Source organism: Eubalaena glacialis, chromosome 6 (assembly GCF_028564815.1).
Source record: "Eubalaena glacialis isolate mEubGla1 chromosome 6, mEubGla1.1.hap2.+ XY, whole genome shotgun sequence".
Taxonomy (NCBI): Eukaryota; Metazoa; Chordata; class Mammalia; order Artiodactyla; family Balaenidae; genus Eubalaena; species Eubalaena glacialis.
This window is the reverse complement of record NC_083721.1, coordinates 69,335,869-69,355,353: the sequence shown is the minus strand read 5'-3', so window position 1 is coordinate 69,355,353 and position 19,485 is coordinate 69,335,869. Positions and strand designations below refer to the sequence as shown.

Below are 19,485 nucleotides of genomic sequence, written 5' to 3'. Positions count from 1 at the left end.
CCAAGGAGGGGGTCATGGGAACCTCTGATTTTATAGCCATTCGGTCAGAAGCACAAGAGCAATCTGGACTTGCAGTTGGCACCTGAACTGGAGGGCAGTCTTGTGGGGCTGAGCCCTTACCTCTGGAATCTGATGCTATCCCCAGGTAGAAAGTGTCAGAACTGAGTTGAACTGTAGGACACTCAGCTGGTGTTGGATTGCTTGGATGTATGGGGGGAAATCCCACACGTTGAAATTGGATGCAGAAACTTACTATCTTTAGGGAGACATCAAATATCTCAATATTATTTGTAATTCTCTTTTTTTCTTTGGAGAAAAAGGTGCCCTGATTTGCTGGGGCCTAGTGAGCCATTTCAGTAATCCAGCACTAATGCTAGAAAGGTGAAACAAAAACTCTTGCAGCAAGGAGGGGCAAGTGTAGTTTGATGGGTTATTATGTATGCTTTCTCTAAAAGGAGAGAAGAGATGAAACCTGCAGCCTACCTTTACCTTTGTAGTAACCTATGTGTTAAGGAGGAAAAATACTAAGAAATGTGATTTTTACAGCTGAACGTGGCAGCAGTGAAGTCAATAGTAAAGTTCTACTGTGATACTATTTAGCAACAGCTACACACAAAATCAAGCAAAGACATCTGCGCACATGGTATGTTGTACACTGTATGTATTGTAGGAAACACCCAGAATCTAAACCTAAGGAAAAAGAAAAAAGAAGTGGGAAGGAATGCAATCTGTTCCTAAAATGGATATAACTTTATTTATAGCAGATATCAATGATAATACCTTCCACAGAGCAAAAGCAGTAATCCAAAGGCTCACGAACCACACTATGAAACTTGCGTACACGTTGCAATCAAGGATCCAGCCCTTAGCAGGGACCAAACTTTTGCTTTTTTGAAGCAAATTTAGCTAAAATATCCATAGATACAAAACAATCATAACTCTAAGACTTTAATGAATCACCAAAAACTAAATGTCTAATCTGATTTTTTTAAAAAAGACATATCATTTACCTTAAACTTCCTCAACTCTCTGGACAAAGAAAAAGATTCTGGGTTTTTAAGTTCTTCAAACAGGAATTCCTCAGAGGAAATCTGCTTTGAGCACTGGGCAGGAATCCATTTCTGAGAGAAGCTCAGAATAATGGGAACTCCTCAGCCTCCTCTATGGAGGAAAAGACCCCTGTAGGAGACAGTACAGGTCTAGGGCGCAGAAGCCTTGGAGCCAGACTAACTCCTTCGAATCCCAGAACTTCTGCTTATTAATTATGTGACCTTTGTCAGGTACTTATCCTCTCTGTGCATCAGTTTTCTCAGTTATGAAATGGGGATACCAATAGTACCAATCACACAGATATAAAGCTCTTATAAAGGGGACAAAATAAGTACACAATATTAACTATTACTGTCTGACCCAAAAAACTGTGTGTACACGTATCTTTAGGAAAAGAAAATGACATCTCTTTCATCATTTTTGGAGAGAGGCTGGGACATGGATAACGAGATAGTTTGCTATTAAAACTTCTGACTTAAGGAACCATTTAAAAGTAAATTTTGACATGTCCGTATTCCTTATGGTAGGCACGACTCTAGCCTTTTCTCTGTCCAGACATTATTAGGGAGACATATTTTAAGGGAGAAAGCATGACGTGGTAGGACTTAGCAAAAGGGAGGAAAAGGGTTTTTCTCATTTTTCTCATGAGAAAATGAGAGTCTGTGGAGATTTCTGTGATTTATCTGTTAAAACTGCAAGTGGGGTATACATAAAAGTACAATAATATCCAGAGGGAAAAATGTTCAGAGATGGGTAGCATTACTAAGGCAGGGGAAGCGCACACCATATGGCAGGTTATAAGAATCAGCAGGGAGCAAGGACAAAGTTAGAGGCCGGTCAGAGTTCAGAGGCCACGAGTTCTGGAGTAAGAAACTCCGTTTCCCAAATAAGTGGTGAGGACTCCAGAGCTGTCTTCCTTACTCCTGCCTCTGCCAAAGATTTAAGGAACATGTTTCTCTGCGGGGTTACTAGCAACTTGAGTCAGGCAGCAAACATTTATTAAGCACCAACTGTTCACCAGGCTCTGTGTTGTCAAAAATAACAGCCTTATTCCCTTTATTACCAAGGTTGCTCAGTCTCTGTCCTGGCCACTCCTCTGGCCATGGGGCAGGGAGGGGAACGTAGGTCTCTAGTTTTGCATAACCAAAGCCCTCCTCCCACCCCCACCCGACCACCCTTCACATTAGGGTTTTACTTTTAGGGTAGGGGTCAAAGAGCAAACAGACAAAACTGAAGGACTACCCGAGAGATGGCAATAAAAGGAGGATCCACTGACAGCTGGTACTTCAGTTGAACAACAAAGAAGATGATTTCAGATCCACAGCACTCCACCCCTCTAGCCTCCACAAGGATGACACGAGAATGAGGCACAGTACCTCTGCAGCAAGATTACACAGATCTCCGGGGCTTTTATCTTCCAGAAAATGTAACACTCCAGAAACGACAGACCAGCAGATTCTTACTCTTACACAATGCACTTCTTTTTTTTTTTTTTTTCTGGCTGTGCAGCCAGGATTTTAGTTCCCCAACCGTGGGATCGAACCTGTGCCCCCTGCAGTGGAAGTTCTCAGAGTCCTAACCCCTGCACCGCCGGGGAATTCCCCACAAACCACTTCTTGAGATGAAACAATTTTAAAGGTGTTTTTACATAAGGATTTAGATTAGAATTTACTCTGCTTCTTCAACTGTGCCTTTTGCAAGCTTGGCTCAACTTATCCTTCCAATACTCTTCTTACTCAATTCCTTTATCTTTCAGCTCCTGTTTGACACGTTTCAGATAGTCAGGATCAGGGTAGCCATACCTGCAGAAGAAAAAGGCCCTTAGCTTCATCACAGATGGTTTTAAAGAATCTGTACAGTAGGTCCCTGGCATTAACATTCAGTGTTGCAAATATTCACAAGCAATCCTGAAGGCTGATTTGTAAGTGTGCTGATGTGAGTCATTTCGCTAGTGAGTAGGCCTAGCTGTCTGCCCAGGATCTGCCTTCCAACAAGACTTTAATTTTCAGCTCATGGTTAGCAATGACTCTTATAAAGTTATAATATACTATATTTTTATGGAGGGTAATCATTTTGCTACAGGAAGATTTTCAAATTTGGGAAATTAAGTCTTAAGATGTATTCCTTTTTGAATATTAAGGGTCTGAGGTAGTCTATCTGAATTTCATAAAGAGCAATTGGATTGCCCATAATACAACTTCCATCTCCATTAAGTAAGACTTTTTCTAGAGTTCTATTAGCCAAGTGAATTTAGGATCTCTATGGACTCATGGGAGGGGAGGATAGAAGAAAGGGTGATCTTAAAAGAAGACGAAGTAAATAACATTCGTAGGATCTACCCTTCAAATAGACATGAAACCCCAAATTAAATCACCTTAGATTCCATTCATCTTGGATTCTGAAGATCTGCTGCCCATTGATGCAAAATTTATTAACTGTATGACACTTTGTGGTTGGGAGGGTAGAAGGTCATAGGAACCAGTCTTTCTGTCTTTGAGATTATCACCCCAAATGAGCATCTGTCAAAATACTGCATCCAATCCCACTGCTAGAAACTGTCTCCTTACAGTTACATCCTCAAATTGCCATGTTTTACGACCTCTAAATTCTGTTTAGCAGCCATTCTGTTTTCAAAAGCTTCTCACCTTTCTGGTCCCCCAAACCTGGATGTTTTGTGGTGGATATCATTCCACGTAATGACATCTGAGACTCCTAATACTCGAGAGTCTCCCACTGTGAAAATCAGTTTTTGGTTAAAGGCCCTACGAAGCAGATGCAAAACCTCATTTCCTTCCTTGTTATCAGGCAAGTATGCAGTTCGACGTATTCCAGAAAATCTCTTTCCTGGGTTTGGGTGCTCTTTCTATATGAAGGCAAGAAAATGTCACATGAAAACATTGTGTCAGAAGTTTACTATATGTGTAGATGTGTTCATATGCATATAGAGCAAACAAAAATCAACAAAAGTATTCAAGGTTTGCTCACGTTCCCCATATAATTCATATTTCTCTTCTTTCCCCAAGTTCATGCTGGGAACACTATCCACCTTCCTGACTTCCCCCACTCCAGCGCACAATCACCACCCACCCTTTCTCTGCCTTAATAGACACAAAAGATACCTAAATTATAGGTAAACATTGTTAGCTGTATCAGCATTTAAAATCCTTGCATATGACCATGGAGATAACTACCTGGGAAATCCACTGTCTAATTGGTAACAGTCCCTGTTGCTCTGGTAATCCCAGCATACTGGAAAGAAACCCACGGACCTCAGAAACACTTACTGTTTGTATGCCTTCTTCAATACTGTAAGTAATCACAATGGTGCCACAGGATTCATAACCTGGAAGTGAGTCTCTTTTGAAAACGACATGCATGTTTCCATCTGGCTGATTCCCTTTCTGGACACCATAGGAAGTCTGGCACAAAGGACAGACTGGCTTATATGACAAGGCTTTGTTGATACAAGGGCTGCAGAAATCATGCTTGCACTTTGAGAGCACTTTTCTGTTGCTAATGGTGTTCAAACAGATGGTACATATGTCCTTTTCCTTGTCCACTTCTGACACCTCAGAACTGGCAGAGCACTGCAATGTTGGTGAAGCTGTTTTTGAATCATTACTATCAGTGTCCGTGGGTGTTTCATTCCATTTCTCTCTAGCTAATGGAGACATTCCCCCTCTGTTTAAGACATACTGTTTTGCCTTTGTAAGGTGATTTGGCAACCCAATCAAAGTCATTGACTCTTGATTTAGCACAAAGTCTACATCTGGATGCCTTTTTCGAAAGTCATCAGAGAACTTGGTCCCATGTAAGTGCTTTGTCTCCTTGCCCAAAAGTTTCAGCAAAAGAACTTCTCTCGTAATCTGACATGAGACATGTTGATAGGCATCGATGAAACTTGAATAAGCATGCACAGATAGATCTAACTCCTTGGTTTTAGGTTCAAATAGAATGCAGATTTTCTGACTTGTTCCCAAAACCTTACTTTGAGTGTCATACTTTTTTTCTATCTGTGATATCTCCTGGAGTAACTCTGCTTCTAAAAGCTTATAGTGAGCAGTGTCAACCTCAATTCCATTCATCATGTGCTTGGGAGTCACTATTTTCACAGGTGCCTTGGGAAGACTTTCAGAGATTTGTGAGGCAAGAAAATGTTTGGCAGCTGAAATGTCATATGCGGTCCCAAGGAGAGTTAATTCTCCTCCCTTCTCCTTTATGAGGAGCTTTGTAAACTGGTGATTTAATTCCTGTTTGATTTTGTGTGCCTGCTTACTGTCTGCCAGAGCAACACATTCCTGCTTCAGAGTCTCCACACTCTTCTGAAATTCTCTGACAAAAGACTCGCGAGCTGCTTCGAGGTTACCTGATTGACTTGAGGTGAAGTCTAAATAGACCATATTCGGAGAACCCGTCTGAGTTTTTATTTTTGTACCAAATCTTTTCTCTATTGAGTATATTTTATCAGGGCAGGTGTGTGTGAAGTATTCAAAGAAAGCCAAGGGAACTTCAAAACGGTTGTTTTTTTCTTCCGACCTGGTTTTTGGTTCAGAGGGAGAAACACAGCTGTTCCCGTCCTGCTGATGGAGTGGCTCCCTCTCTGTTGTCAAAGGGGAAGATTCTCGTTTCTGCTCCTTTTCCAGGAGGTGTTCACTCAAGAAGCCATGTATTTTTTCAATATCTCTGAAGTCACCACGCACTTTCTCAATTCCTTCATGGCCCTTCACTCGTTCGACATTGGGGCAGAGAATGGCGATGTGTTCTCTCTGCTCTTCAGAGAACAGGTGACAGTTCAGTTCAGCTGTGACAGTAAGAAAGATCTGAAATTTTAAAAGGGAACAAATAAAATCTATTAGACATCCAGGTCTACGTTCCTCTCAGGAGAATGTCTAGAGACTAGAGAAATAACCGCCGTGACTTCTTTCAATTCCTTTTTGCAAAGCATGCAATGTACTACAACCCAGAGGCACCCAGCCCTGTCTGTACATTAGAATGGCCTGGGGAGAAAAAAAAAAAAAAAAAAAAAAACCAAGGCCCAAGCACATCTCCAGAGATTCTGATGTAAATGTGTGTTAGTGCCTGGGCACTAACATTTTTAAAAGTTCCATGGGGCTTCCCTGGTGGCGCAGTGGGTAAGAATCCGCCTGCCAATGCAGGGGACACGGGTTTGAGCCCTGGTCCGGGAAGATCCCACATGCCACGGAGCAGCTAAGCCCGTGTGCCACAACTACTAAGCCTGCGCTCTGGAGCCTGCAAGCCACAGCTACTGAGCCCACGTGCCACAGCTACTGAAGCCTGCGCATCTAGAGCCCGTGTTCCGCAACAGAGAAGCCACCGCAATGAGAAGCCCACACACCGCAATGAAGAGTAGCCCCCGCTCGCCACAACTAGAGAAAGCCCACGTGCAGCATCGAAGACCCAATGCAGCCATAAATAAATAAATAAATTTATTAAAAAAAAAAAAAGTTCCATGGACAGGAAGTCTGGATTCTAGAGCTGCCACTATTGCTTTGACCTTGGGGAGTAGGGCAGAGGGAAGGCACTTCGTTCGACTTTCTGGGTAAACTGCTATGTTTCTCACTGAAGAGTGTGAGCCTGGGAGGGAGCCATAAATCTGAGGGTGATGTTTTTTCCTATTATTGTTTTTTCTCTTCTGCCCTCGTCCTTCTTTCTTTTTTTCTCTTTTTAAAAAACAAAACAAAACTAACCCCCTAACTGCATGCAGTGTTGCTGGGCCCTCTAAACCCTGGCCTTTAGAAGCTCAAGTATAAGACAAACACCAGATTAGGCGAAAAAGGACAGAGGCAAATTGAATGTAATATAAAAGCAAGATTCCTAATGTTTTGTTCTCCCTCGAGGTCTTTGCACAAGCTATTTCCTCTGCATATAACATCCTTCCTCTAGATCTTCAAAATGTTTCCTGAATCCAGCCACTTCTCACACCTCCATCAGGACCACCCAGAGTCCAAGCCATTGTCATCTTGCACCTGGCTCACTGCAACCCCTCCCAACTGGACTCTGACCTTCCACTTCAGCCTCTTCCTAGATTCTGTTCTCCACACAGCAGCCAGAGTGATCCTGCAGAAGTGTGAATCAGATCACTCTATTCCCCTGCTTAAAACCATCTAAGGAATCTCTTAACATTTAAGTTAAAATCCAAAGTCCTAACCTTCATCCCTCAAAGATCTGACTTCTAGGTACCTCTCCAAGTTCCTCTCTCACTCTCTCTCTTGCTCTCTGCCCTCCAGCCACGCTGGTCTCCCTCTTTGAAGCTCTTGGGCTCAGGATGTGAGCTCCTGTCTGGATGTGTGTGGGGAGGGGGGGAGGGGGGGGTGTCAGCTTTACACTTGTTTTTTTCCCTCTGCCTAGAACCTTCTTCCCCTAGAAATCCACTTAGCTAGCTCCCTTACTTCATTTGTGTCTCTACTCAGAGGTTACCTCATTTGAGAGGTTTTTCCTGATAGCCTATTTAAAATAGTAGTCCTGTTACTATCATTTATCCTGCTTTATTCTTCTTCCTAGCAGATATTTATCACTGGCAGATATTTTATTCCGTATCTATATGTTTAGTATTATTGTCTGGTTCCCTCACTAGAATGTAAGGTCCCTGAGGGCAGGGTCTGCTGTGTTCCTGGCTGATCTTCAGCTCCTGTGACAGTGCCTGGCACACAGTAGGCAGTTGATACTGATTTGTCGAATGACTCTGCATGGCTGGCCCCTGCTCATCATTCAAGTCTCAGGCCAAGTGTCACCTCCTCAGAGACTCTGACTTCTGGTCGGAAATAACACAGATTCCTTCTCCTTCCTTGCCCTGGTCCTGTCACTCTCTAAGGCAAAACCCCATTATATTTTCTCCTTAGCACATATCACTCTCTGAAATGGTTTTATTTATTTTGTTTTCTTGCTTATTGTCTTTCTATGTACCTCACCATCCCCAGCAGGGACCTGTCTGTTGTGTTCACCTCTGTGTCCCAATGTCTACAACAGTGCCAGGCTCATAATAAATCCTCAGCAAATGGTCCTTGGACTGGAGAGGAAGTTGCAGGAACATACCTAGCTCCTTCAATACTCACCTTCTGGACACAGGAATCCACAGCGCTAGAAATGTCCTTTTCATTTGGATGCTTCTCACCAGGCCTCGCCCCGTTTCGTGACTGTGTCAAAGAAGACTTCCTGGTGTTCTTCTCTACTGCATTTTCATTGGGTTCCAGGAAAACAGTCACAGGTTTGTTGTCAACCACAATTTGGTGCTTTCCTTTCTTCAACACTCCCTCCTTACCTTCAGTGGAGACATTAAATATATACATACACATAGAAATGGGAGCAATTTCAAATAATCCTCTTACTCATGCATCTGTACCTTGCCCCAGCACCCTCCCAGTAAGGGCTGCTCCCTGCATCCTGGAATGGTGGGTTGGTGATAAGGTGAGGGAGCTATTCAAAACTCTGAAGTAGGCAGCTTAAGTTCTACTGTGGAAAGGAAAGCTTAATGCTAATGGAATATCGTCCACTCATTAAAAGTCATGTGTCTGAAACTGTTGCCAGTTCCCCATTTCAATGACACTCATTTTCAGAGGAAAAGGCTGGGAGGAAATAATCAAAATGTTCACATTGTTTCTCTCCAGGTGGTTTTCTTCTTTATTCTTTTCTCCCTTTTCCATAGTGAGCATATATAACTTTCCGAATTCTCAAAAACAAATCAGTGGAATAATTATGTAAAACATAAAAGTGAAATTCCTAAGTGACAAGGGCTGACAGGCGTCTGGGGGTGGCAAGCGCGTTCTGAGAGCTGAGAAATAGGAGTCACGGCGAGGAGACTGCAAAGTATCAACTTTCAGGCGCAGTCGGTCCAGGTCAGAGACTGGGGACTTGTGAGCTCTGTCCTCCTCTCTGGGGCTGCGCCTCTTGCCAGCAGGACCCCCAGGTTCCTGTCCCCCACCAGACTTTCTCCCGCCCTCTCTCCTAGGTCAGCTTGAACTGGGTCTGCATGGAGCCCCCCACCCCTCCCCTCTTCCCAGGGACGGTGGTTGCCCCCCAGCCCGGGCCCGCAGCTCACTCGCCCTTTGCACGAACTGCACCCGGAAGGTGTCCGAGTTGGGGTCGTTGCGGTCCAGGGCCCGCACGGTGCACTCCCCGCCGCCCGACTCCCGGCTCTGGAAGTACTTTTCCAGCTTCCATGGTAGGCGGGTGCCGGGATGCGACACCCGCACGAGCAGCGGGGACGGCGGGCAGAGGTTCGAAGCCATGGCTCTCCGCATGGGGATGGTGCCGCGACTCGCGACGCCGCTGTGCCGGGCCCGGGCAGGGGTGCGTCCGGCCCCGCCGCCCTGGAGCGCAAAGTTTCAGTTTCGCTTTCCCGGAGATCACTCTCGGTTCCCGGCAGAGCCGCACCCGCTCCTCTCTTCGCTGCGCTCCCTGCCGCGGACTGCCGGGTGAGTAGGTCCTGTCCCCTGTTCCTGGGGCGGTGGGGCGCCGAGGCGCCCGGGTCTCCTCTCCTGCGGACTCGGGCGGGGAGCGGGCAGGGGAGAAGCGGTCGAGAGACGCGCCCAGGGCCAAGCCTCCCCTGGTGAGGATGGAGGCTGGGCAGATGCTCAAGTCAAAGAAAGTTTCTCCTGAGTTTGTGATTCCTTTTAACTCTTACTGTTGTTACTATTATTTGCAGCTGAAATGTAATTCACATTCTGAATTCAGGTTAAACTTACCTACATTTTTTTAAAATTTGAATTTGTTCACCTGCATTGTGACACAGCACATGTTACCTTCTCTAACGCTATGCTTTAGACTGGCTCTTGGGGCTTTTCTGCTCTCATTTCTCGATTTGGCCAACAATACTGAACTGCATGCTGTGCCCTGTGTACTAGGGAATAAAGGTGAAAGGGGAGGCACCTGACCTCACCTGCTGGTAAGGTGAGGTAGACTTGTGACTAAAGAAGCAAAATCTCTTGAAGGCCTCGAGAGGAAGTTTGAAGAAGAATCTTAAAAGAGAGGAGAGGGAGGGATGGGGAGCATCAAAGGCACAGAGACCACTGTATCTGAAGCACAGAGGGGACACTGAGGCCTTGGGAAGCTGTGATGAGTAAGGGAGATGACAGAGGAAGGGTCTAGATCAGTGCTGTCCAATAGAAATATAATGTGAGCTACATATTAATTTTTTTTAGTAGCTATAATTTTTAAAGTACAAACAGGTGAAATTAATTTTAATTTTATGTTATTTAGCTCACTATATCCTAAATTAACCATTTAGGCATGTAATCAATGTTAAAAACTTATTAATGAGATATTTTACATTCTTTTTTTGTCATCCTGAGTCGTTGCAATCCAGTGTTTATCTCACATTTACATCACCTTTCAGTTGTGATTAGCCACATTTCAAGTGCTCAAGAGCTACATGTGGCTAATGACCCACACTGGACCGCACAGTTCTAGACGGTGAAAAGTCTTCAAGATCGTAACGAGATATGGAAGGCTCGTAGGCAGGTCAAGCAGGAGAGTGACATGTCAGATGTGCATTTTAGAAAGCTGGTGTTGACAATCATGTGAAGGACACATTTCCATGCAGGGATGAATGGAGGTGGAGAGGCCAGAGGTAAGGTTTTTTTGCACGTGGCTGGTGAGACTGGAAATGGGTGAGTCTTTATGAAGAGCAATTTGCCAGTGCTATCAGAATTATGACTGCATATACATCCCTATTCTGCAGTTCCACTTCTAGGAATTTGTCCCGTTTATTGATTAGCACCTGTGTGTAGTGACCTATGTACTAAGGTGTTCTTTACAGCCTTTTTTATAATAGTAGAAGATTAGAAACTCCTTGTGTCCATAAAAGGGGGTACTAGCAGTTGAATAACTTATAGTGCATCTATGCAATGGAATGCAATGAGCAGTAGAAAGAAGGAAGACCCTCTCTATGTGCTAACGTGGAAAGATCTCTAGAATACATTAAATGGAAAAGGGAAGATGCAGAACAGTGTGTATAACATGCTACCTTTTGAGGATGGGCACAGGCTCTGAAGAGCACTCTGACCAAGGTGATGTCCCAGAGCTTCCTCCCCATGAGGGCAAAGACCCAGAGGTGAAGGAGAGTTTGGAGAACATCGAGTAGTGCCATTTCGCAGCACTGTAATTCCGCCGGAGCATTGGGTATGTAAAGGGGAGGCTGGGAAACTGATATGGCAAAGAGACCCTTGAATGCCAGGCTGAAGAGCTTGATCTTTACCATAGGTGATGGAGTCTGCTGAAGGTTTTGAGCAGAGAGTGCTTTTCAAATAAATGCCTTCTTTGTGAGGAAAAAAAGATGCTTCTTTTGTGTAAAAATGCTTCTGGAAGGACACAGGAGAAGCTAATAACAGTGATTGCCTCTGGGAAGGGAATTTAGTGAGGGGAGTAGGAGGGAGCCTTTTATACTTTCGAAATTTGAACAATTCAAACAATAAAACATAAAATTAAGTACATTTAAATGTTTAAAAAGAATGTATTGCCATAGCTCAGGCAAGAGGCCCTGAGGCCCTGAAGTGAAGTGGTATCAATGAGCAAGGAGGGTAGGGCCGTATTTCAAAGTGATTTAGGTGGACAGGACCCAGTGATGAGTTGAATATGGGACAGAAGAGAAGATTCTAGATTTCTGACTTGAGTGGATAAATGGTGTATCATTTACCAAGCTGTGGAATCCAGGAGATAAAGCATGGATTTTGGAGGGGGTTGGGTGAGGGTAGGTAGCGGTGCGGGGAGTGGAGATGAGGAGACTATGGGTCCAGTTTTGCAGAGACTGTGTTTGAAGGGACTACGGGACGTTCAGGTAGTCTTGAAAAGTGAGGCTTAGGAGAGCCATAGCCTAGAGATACAGATGTGGGAGTCATATTTGCAGCTGGTGAGTTGAAGTCGTGAGAGTGGATGAGATCACCCTTTGAGGGTGTACAGAATGAGCTGAGACGTGCCTCTCGACAAAATCCTGGGATAGTTGACTGAGGCTGAATCCAGGGCAAAGGTCTGTAAAGACAAAGTGAGAGGTAACAAAAGAACCAAGGGAAGATGGTATAGGAGAAGCCAAAAAGCAGAGGTTCAGGAATCAGAGAATGAAATGAAGAATGAAACTATAGAGAGAGGTCAAATAAAGATTAGGACAGAAGAGAGTCCACTGGGGTTAGCCACGTGGAAGACACTGACGAGCAGTTTCAGAGGGGGCTGGGGATGAGCTGGGAGTCAGACTGCAGTGGGCTGAGCAGGCAGATGGACGGAGAGTCAACTCCTTCATGCTGCCCATGAAGAGAAAGGAACATAGTAGGAACCAGTGATGGGAAGCTGGGAAGGCTTTTGTTGCTATTGTTGTTGTTAAAATAAAATAGAAGAGATTGAGTGTTTTGGACAATATGCCCCTTGTTTCTAATTTCTTTGGGGTTAAAAGAGTGTCATCCCCCACTGCTAAGTCTATCCCAGAGCCCTTGAAGCCTGGTCTGAACAAGAATATACTCAGAGAAAACCATAATTCAAAAAAACACATGCACCCTATGTTCATATCAGCACTATTTACAATAGCCAGGACATGGAAGCAACCTACCATCAACAGAGGAATGAAAAAGAAGATGTGGTACATATATAGAATGGAATATTACTCAGCCATAAAGAGGAACAAAATTGGGTCATTTGTAGAGACATGGATGGATCCAGAGAGTGTCATACAGAGTGAATTAAGTCAGAAAGAGAAAAGCAAATATCGTATAATAAAGCATATATGTGGAATCTAGAAAAATGGTATAGATGATCTTATTTGCAAAGCAGAAATAGAGACATAGACATAGAGAACAAATGTATGGATACCAAGGGGGAAAGGGGTGGGGAGGGAGGGCTTGGGAGACTGGGATTGACACATATACATTATTGATACCATGTATAAAATAGACAATTGCTGGGAACATACTGTATAGCACAGGGAACTCTACCTAATACACTGTGGTAACCTAAATGGGAGGGAAGTACAAAAGGGAAGGGATATCTGTATGTGTATGGCTGATTCATTCCGTTGTGCAGTGGAGGCTAACACAACATTGTAAAGCAACCATACTCCAATAAAAATTAATAATGAAAGAAAAAAAAAGAAAAAAGAAAACAAGTGCAACATCATCTAAAGAAAAACCCACTGGAAGCCCACAGTGGGAGCAGATGCGGCAGTTTTCCTTCTTTTGTGAAAACAGCAGTGCCCTCTGGAGGCAAAAATGCGTCTTCTCCCTGCATTTTTGGATTATACTTGGACTTGCAGCTTTTCCTGACACTTAAGAATAATCCTCCTGCCAATGCAGGTCACATGGGTTCGAGCCCTGGTCCAGGAAGATCCCACATGCTGCGGAGCAACTAAGCCCGTGAGCCACAACTACCGAGCCTGCGCTCTAGAGCCCATGAGCCACAACTACTGACCCCAGACACCTAGAGCCCGTGCTCCGCAACAAGAGAAGCCACTGCATTGAGAAGCCCGCGCACCACAACGAAGAGTAGCCACTGCTGGCCGCAACTAGAGAAAGCCCGTGCACAGCAATGAAGAACCAATGCAGCCAAAAATAAAATAAATAAATATTACCAAGAAAAAAAAAAAAGAAAGAATGATAGTGTTCTGATGCTGTAGAGAGTCGCACAAAATTTTCCTATTGCAAAGGCATCAGAAATCATTTCAGAGGCCTAGAGGCGACTATGTGGAAACAAGTGTGGGCAACGGTGTCTTTAAGCATTTTTATTATTATTCTCCTCAAAATTCACAGTCTTTAATTCCTACCTGTTAGAAGGAAAAATTATTAAAATGTGGTTTCCCATGGTCTCTGATTTTTATCCAGACAATCCCCTTTCTAATTTGATCAGAGATATTTATCACAAACTCAGTAACGTACATCCTCCACAGGCATAAGCACAGTTCCCTCTCTTTGGACCCCTTCCAGGGGTCTTCACTCACTCATAGGCTGGTTTTTCCTCATTGCTCTTTGAATGCTGTGCTTAGTTTTACCATTTGGTATCATCCTCCTCTTCTAAATATGTAAAAGCCTGCTTCGTCCTTTAAGGCCTGGCTCTAGCCTCACCTTCCTCATAAAGCTTTCCCTGCTGTAGCCCATACAGTTTTTTCCCTTCTTTGAATCTCTCTGTAAAGGATAGAGGGTAAACAGTAACAACAGCAGCAAAAGCAAAATGTGTGCATCTTCACCAATGAAATTAAAAATCACTCAAGATCAGAAATCTTGTTTAGTCTTCCTGTTGTATATTCTCACCAAATTCCCTAAGATGCTCATCATATTACATCCTTCTATTCATTCCTAGAAGGGGGCCGCCACATTTGGGAAACGCAAAACAGAGTAAACATTGAAAGACCCCAGAGACCTGGAGGATGGACTTTTCCAAGGTAAAAAGCATAAATGTATATAAGTAATAAACTTTGATCAGCACGTGAATAGTTCTTCCTGTAACAGCAAAAAATCTGGGGTCTTCAGTTATAACTGGCATTCTTATTTGGTTTTACTCTCCCAATAAAAGTTTTCTCCTTGCCCCATGCGAGAGATGGGGACTCAAGAATATGCTAGTATAATCAACAGAGTCAACATGGGCATGGGTGATTTTTTTTAAAATGTCGCCTCAGTATCATTTTTATTCTCTCTACTCATTCAGCAATTCTGCTTTTGCAGCATGCGGGGAGGAGGAGGATGGAGGAGGAATAAAAATAAGGGACTAAGGAAAAGGCACCTCATTTGTTTATCCTGAAAATTCCACATTCAGGCTTGTATCACGAAATAAGCAATTGAAAGTGGTAGATGGGGAGGTGTAGCTGATGAAGCTCATGTCCCCATGTCTTCTGTTCTGTCTAGAGAAACCCCACAATCCTTTGGAGATTGGAGTCCTGTCTGAGAGTTTTGGGTCATTTTGGTCTGTGACCTTTGAGCCTTTTCAAGTGGTAATCTCCAGCCCTTCATCCCATCCAGAATTAAAAGTGCATTGGCAAGATGGGAATAAAGACACAGACCTACTAGAGAATGGACTTGAGGATATGGGGAGGGGGAGGGGTGAGATGTGACAGGGTGAGAGAGTGTCATGGACATATATACACTACCAAATGTAAAATAGATAACTAGTGGGAAGCAGCCGCATAGCACAGGGAGATCAGCTCGGTGCTTTGTGACCACCTAGAGGGGTGGGATAGGGAGGGTGGGAGGGAGGGAGATGCAAGAGGGAAGAGATATGGCAACATATGTATATGTGTAACTGATTCACTTTGTTGTAAAGCAGAAGCTAGCACACCATTGTAAAGCAATTATACTTCAATAAAGATGTTTAAAAAAAAAAAAAAAAAAAAAAGTGCATTGGCCTCTAGGGAAGCGGGGTAGAGTCAGTGTTGGCTGGAACATTTAGTATTTCAAGTATTTCAGGCACGCTGATTAAACAAACAAACGTGTTCCCCTTCCCCCTCAAACCCAGTGTTCTTAGGAAGGTTTCTGTTGCTTTGTGTTTATGAAATGGTATTTGTCATCAGTAATCTGTAAATCATTCGGTCTCAATTTTTTTTAAACCACTCTCACTTTTCACAGGGTGTTGGAGCAGCAGCTTACAATGAGAAATCAGGTAGGATTACCTCACTGTCACTCTTGTCTCAGAAAATCTTTGCTCCTATCTTTCCTTAGTGGAGAAAGGGGAATACAGAGGAGACTATCTCCCCCACAGATGCTCAGGTGCGTGACTGCAGGACCTTGTGGGGACCGGGCATATGCCTCAGAAGGGGGACTGCTTCGGAAGCAGTGTGGCACCAGCAGATGTGTTCCCTTAGGGCTCCCGTTGATCTTATCCTTTGCCCACAAGATGTGAGACCCTTCTGACCACAGCCCTAGAACTGAAACTGTTCATAAGAGGTGACCCACTGATTGTCTCCTTGCTCAACAAGGCTTGTAAGAGCCAAAACGGAAGCTGCCTAAACTTGGGTGGCCCACTTGAGATTTTCAACCAAAGCACAAGCCTGTTGGCTCTGACTACTCATGTGCTGCTGCTTTTAGGTAATTGTAAGTGAGGCCACCAGAGGTCTTTCTAGGTGACTCAGATTAGAAATGGGAATTGAAGTAAAAAATAATTAATTACTACACTATAATCTATTTTAGGGCACACATTTTTTTCACATCTCTGAAATAAGGCTACTCTCTACCCACTGATAGGTTTAGTTGGCATCGTTTTTCCTTTCTCAGTGGCATATAATAATGATGCCTTAGACCCCATGAAATGCACTGTCACAGGTCGGGTTCTCCAGGATGCGGAAACTGAGATGGAGTTAGGAATGCAGAAGGTAAAAGGAAAAGAGAAGAAACTGGATTGGGCAGGTGGAGCCATCAGACTGTAATGAAAACCTGGCAAAGCTCTGCCAGCCCGGGCTTCCCTGGTGGCGCAGTGGTTAAGAATCCGCCTGCCAATGCAGGGGACACGGTTTCGAGCCCTGGTCCGGGAGGATCCCACATGCCGCGGAGCAGCTAGGCCTGTGCGCCACAACTACTGAGCCTGCGCTCTAGAGCCCGCGAGCCACAACTACTGAAGCCCGTGCGCCTAGAGCCCATGCTCTGCAACAAAAGAAGCCACTTCAGTGAGAAGCCTGCGTACCACAACGAAGAGTAGCCCCCTGCTCGCCGCAACTAGAGAAAAGCCCACGTGCAGCAACTAAGACCCAATGCAGCCAAAAATTAATTAATTAATTAATTAATTAAAAAAAAAAACAAAACTCTGCCAGCCTGAGGTTGCTCACTGGCGGAGTCCCACATTGGACATCAATGGCCTTGTTCAGCCATTGATGGGAGCCACACTGAGAATAGCGTGACCGGGGTTGGAAGGCTGAGATGGGCCCTGAGGGACTAACAACTGGAGGCTGTCAGCTAACCATACTGCCCCCTTCACTGAAGGGGGATCTGAGCAGCACATCATCTTGCTGCCACATGCAGTAAATAATTTTTAGCCAATCAGTTTTAATTCCACCAAAATTGCGCTACAAAACTAGAGTACGGTGAAGAATTATTTACTGTCATATTGTCAATGCTCCGCCCATGTGCTGGACTATGCACCCAGGAGCATCCTCGACCAATGACTGATAAAAACTGAATAAATATCCCCGCTCCTTTACCCCTCTGGTGATATAATTCTGAGACACATGGTCTAAACTGTCCCCCTGGGGAGTTAAGCTTCATTTGCTTTGTAACACCCCCTTTATTCATTTCTTTCCTTTCCCTGTCTCACTTTCCCACTCTCCTCTTGCCATCCCACACCCCTGGTGTTTTCCGGGATAACCTCCCAAATAAACTTACACTCAAACCCCTGCCTCAGAATCAGCTTCTAGGAGAACCCAAGCCAAGACACTGACAAAGGCAAACGAGTTATGAATAAAGCCTCCACATATTTTTGACTCATAAGTAAGTCCTTTCTAATACTTGTGCCTTAAGCATGGGTCTTCCCAAACTTGCCATTTTTATGTAGATTTTTTAAATCTATGAGCCCTGATATGCACAGTTTTAAACCACCATCATTGTATCATAGTAGCTACCACTTATTGAATATTTACTGTATGCCAGGCACACGACTAAGCACTTTATGGTGACTTACCGTTGAAAACTCTTGGATATCTTTGGTCTAATTACAGGTCTAGGTGAGAGGGAGAATCAGGAGGGGACCTAGAGGAAGCTCATCTTTCCTTTTGCACAGAAGCTCAGTCTCCTGGTGTGAAGTAGAATTACATTCTTTTCAAAGGAACGCTTGCTCATTTCTTTATTTTTTGTCTTCTTTCCTTTTCCAGAGATTAATACTCTCAGAGAAAACTACAGTCGGCAAATTTCCATTAATCACAGTGACTTCAAAATTTTAAAAAATAATGAGAGTCGGCTGTGGGAAGTCCTCCAGAATAAATTTAGCTGTATCTTTAGCCTAGTCTCTCCAGCCCAGGAAGGTAACAGTGAGTCTCGACAAGTCTTCAGAAAAATGCTGATGCCCAGGCTAGAGTTATCTGTCTGGAAGGATGACCTCACCAGACATGCTGTTGACGCTGTGGTGAATGCAGCCAATGAAGACCTCATGCATGGGGGAGGCCTGGCCCAGGCCCTTGTGAAAGCTGGCGGCCTTGAAATCCAAGAGGAGAGCAGAAGACGTATTTCCTTATATGGCAAAATTCCAGCTGGTGACATAGCTATCACAGGAGCAGGGAAGCTTCCCTGCAAACTCATTATCCATGCTGTTGGGCCTCGGTGGGGGTTAATGGATAGAGAGGAATGTATCAGTAAACTGCGAAGAGCCATTATAAAGATTTTGGATTTTGTCAATAATAATGTGTACACTGTAGCGATTCCAGCCCTGAGCTCTGGGATTTTCCAGTTCCCTCTGGATTTGTGTACACAGGTCATTGTGGAAACTATCAAGTATTATTTCCAAAACATGCAACTAGCCAGTAATTTGAAAGAAATTCACCTGGTAAGCAATGAGGACTGTACTGTTGCTGCCTTTAAAACTGTTTCAGAAGCCATCCTAGGGAGGAACGAGCTGGGGTCCTGGGTGAGTCAAGAAGCCAGCCACCTTTTCAATACTATGGTTGTGAACAACCTGACTCTCCAGATTGTTGAGGGCCTCATTGAAACGCAGGAAGTAAGTCTTTGTTTTATTTTCTTGCACTACCAAAGGGGATCCCTGAACTGTTTATTACCTATCAAGTACGTTTTGAGCATATACTATTTCAAACACGGTTTAGAAAGCATCTTGTTAAGTAAGGTTAAGAGTATGGATTTCAGAGCCAGATCATTTGGATTTCAATACTAGCTTTGCCACTTACTAACTGGGTGACCTGAATCAAATTACTTTACCTTTTGATCCTCAGTTTCCTCATCTGTAAAATAAGGATAATAATAGCACTTATATCTTAGAGTTGGAATCAATACACATAAACTGCTTAGAATAAAACTTGGCATGTGATAAGTATTTATAATTATTATTGCCATTATTCTTAGGCACCATGAGGAAATAGAGCAATCTTTGATTCCGAGGAACTTAAAATCTATTTTATTCTTTTTATGTAAAAAGATTCTCTATTTGAAAAATCTCATTGGGGAGACAAACCATCTGAACATTTCTAAAGCAACCTAGCAATAATAAACAAAAAAGTCTTAATACAAAGTGAATTCGTATTTAAGAGTATATACATTTGTGACAAGAGTGGAGTGTAGTAGCTCAAGAAGGATTACTTCAGAAGATGTGAGTTTTAAATCTGATCTCAAGTTATGATAGTTATGAATTGGCAGGAGAAGAGGCCTGGGTGGTTAAAATGACGGATCAGAGAGATACAGAGGAATTGACAGATCAAAAGTAGTAGGCTGGACCAGTCAGGAGACCTAAGCGGAGCTGTAAATCGTATTCTGAGTATATGGCTCTGTGCCAGGAGCTGAGGAGGATACAAAGTGTAACTTA

General features: G+C 43.8%; 2 protein-coding genes across 3 annotated transcripts in view; one reads left to right on the top strand and one right to left on the bottom strand.

Annotated features, from left to right (window-relative positions):
* Window positions 1-731: 731 nt before the first annotated feature.
* DTX3L (deltex E3 ubiquitin ligase 3L) lies at window positions 732-9,366 on the bottom strand. The gene is made up of 5 exons (XM_061193166.1): window positions 9,107-9,366; window positions 8,124-8,329; window positions 4,335-5,870; window positions 3,696-3,913; window positions 732-2,852 (listed from the first exon to the last, which is right to left on the bottom strand). Exons 1-5 carry the CDS (start codon window positions 9,306-9,308, stop codon window positions 2,783-2,785), a joined length of 2,232 nt encoding a protein of 743 aa, XP_061049149.1. The 5' UTR covers window positions 9,309-9,366; the 3' UTR covers window positions 732-2,782.
* A 49-nt stretch (window positions 9,367-9,415) lies between these two features.
* The window catches only part of PARP9 (poly(ADP-ribose) polymerase family member 9), a 31,660-nt gene continuing 21,590 nt past the window's right edge, over window positions 9,416-19,485 (top strand). For both annotated transcript variants that reach the window (XM_061193163.1, XM_061193164.1), the window contains exons 1-4: window positions 9,416-9,482; window positions 14,341-14,422; window positions 15,600-15,633; window positions 17,831-18,669. In XM_061193163.1, coding sequence (XP_061049146.1) covers window positions 14,408-14,422; window positions 15,600-15,633; window positions 17,831-18,669 — 888 coding nt within the window. In that variant the 5' untranslated portion in view covers window positions 9,416-9,482; window positions 14,341-14,407. The remainder of the gene's footprint in view (window positions 9,483-14,340; window positions 14,423-15,599; window positions 15,634-17,830; window positions 18,670-19,485) is intronic.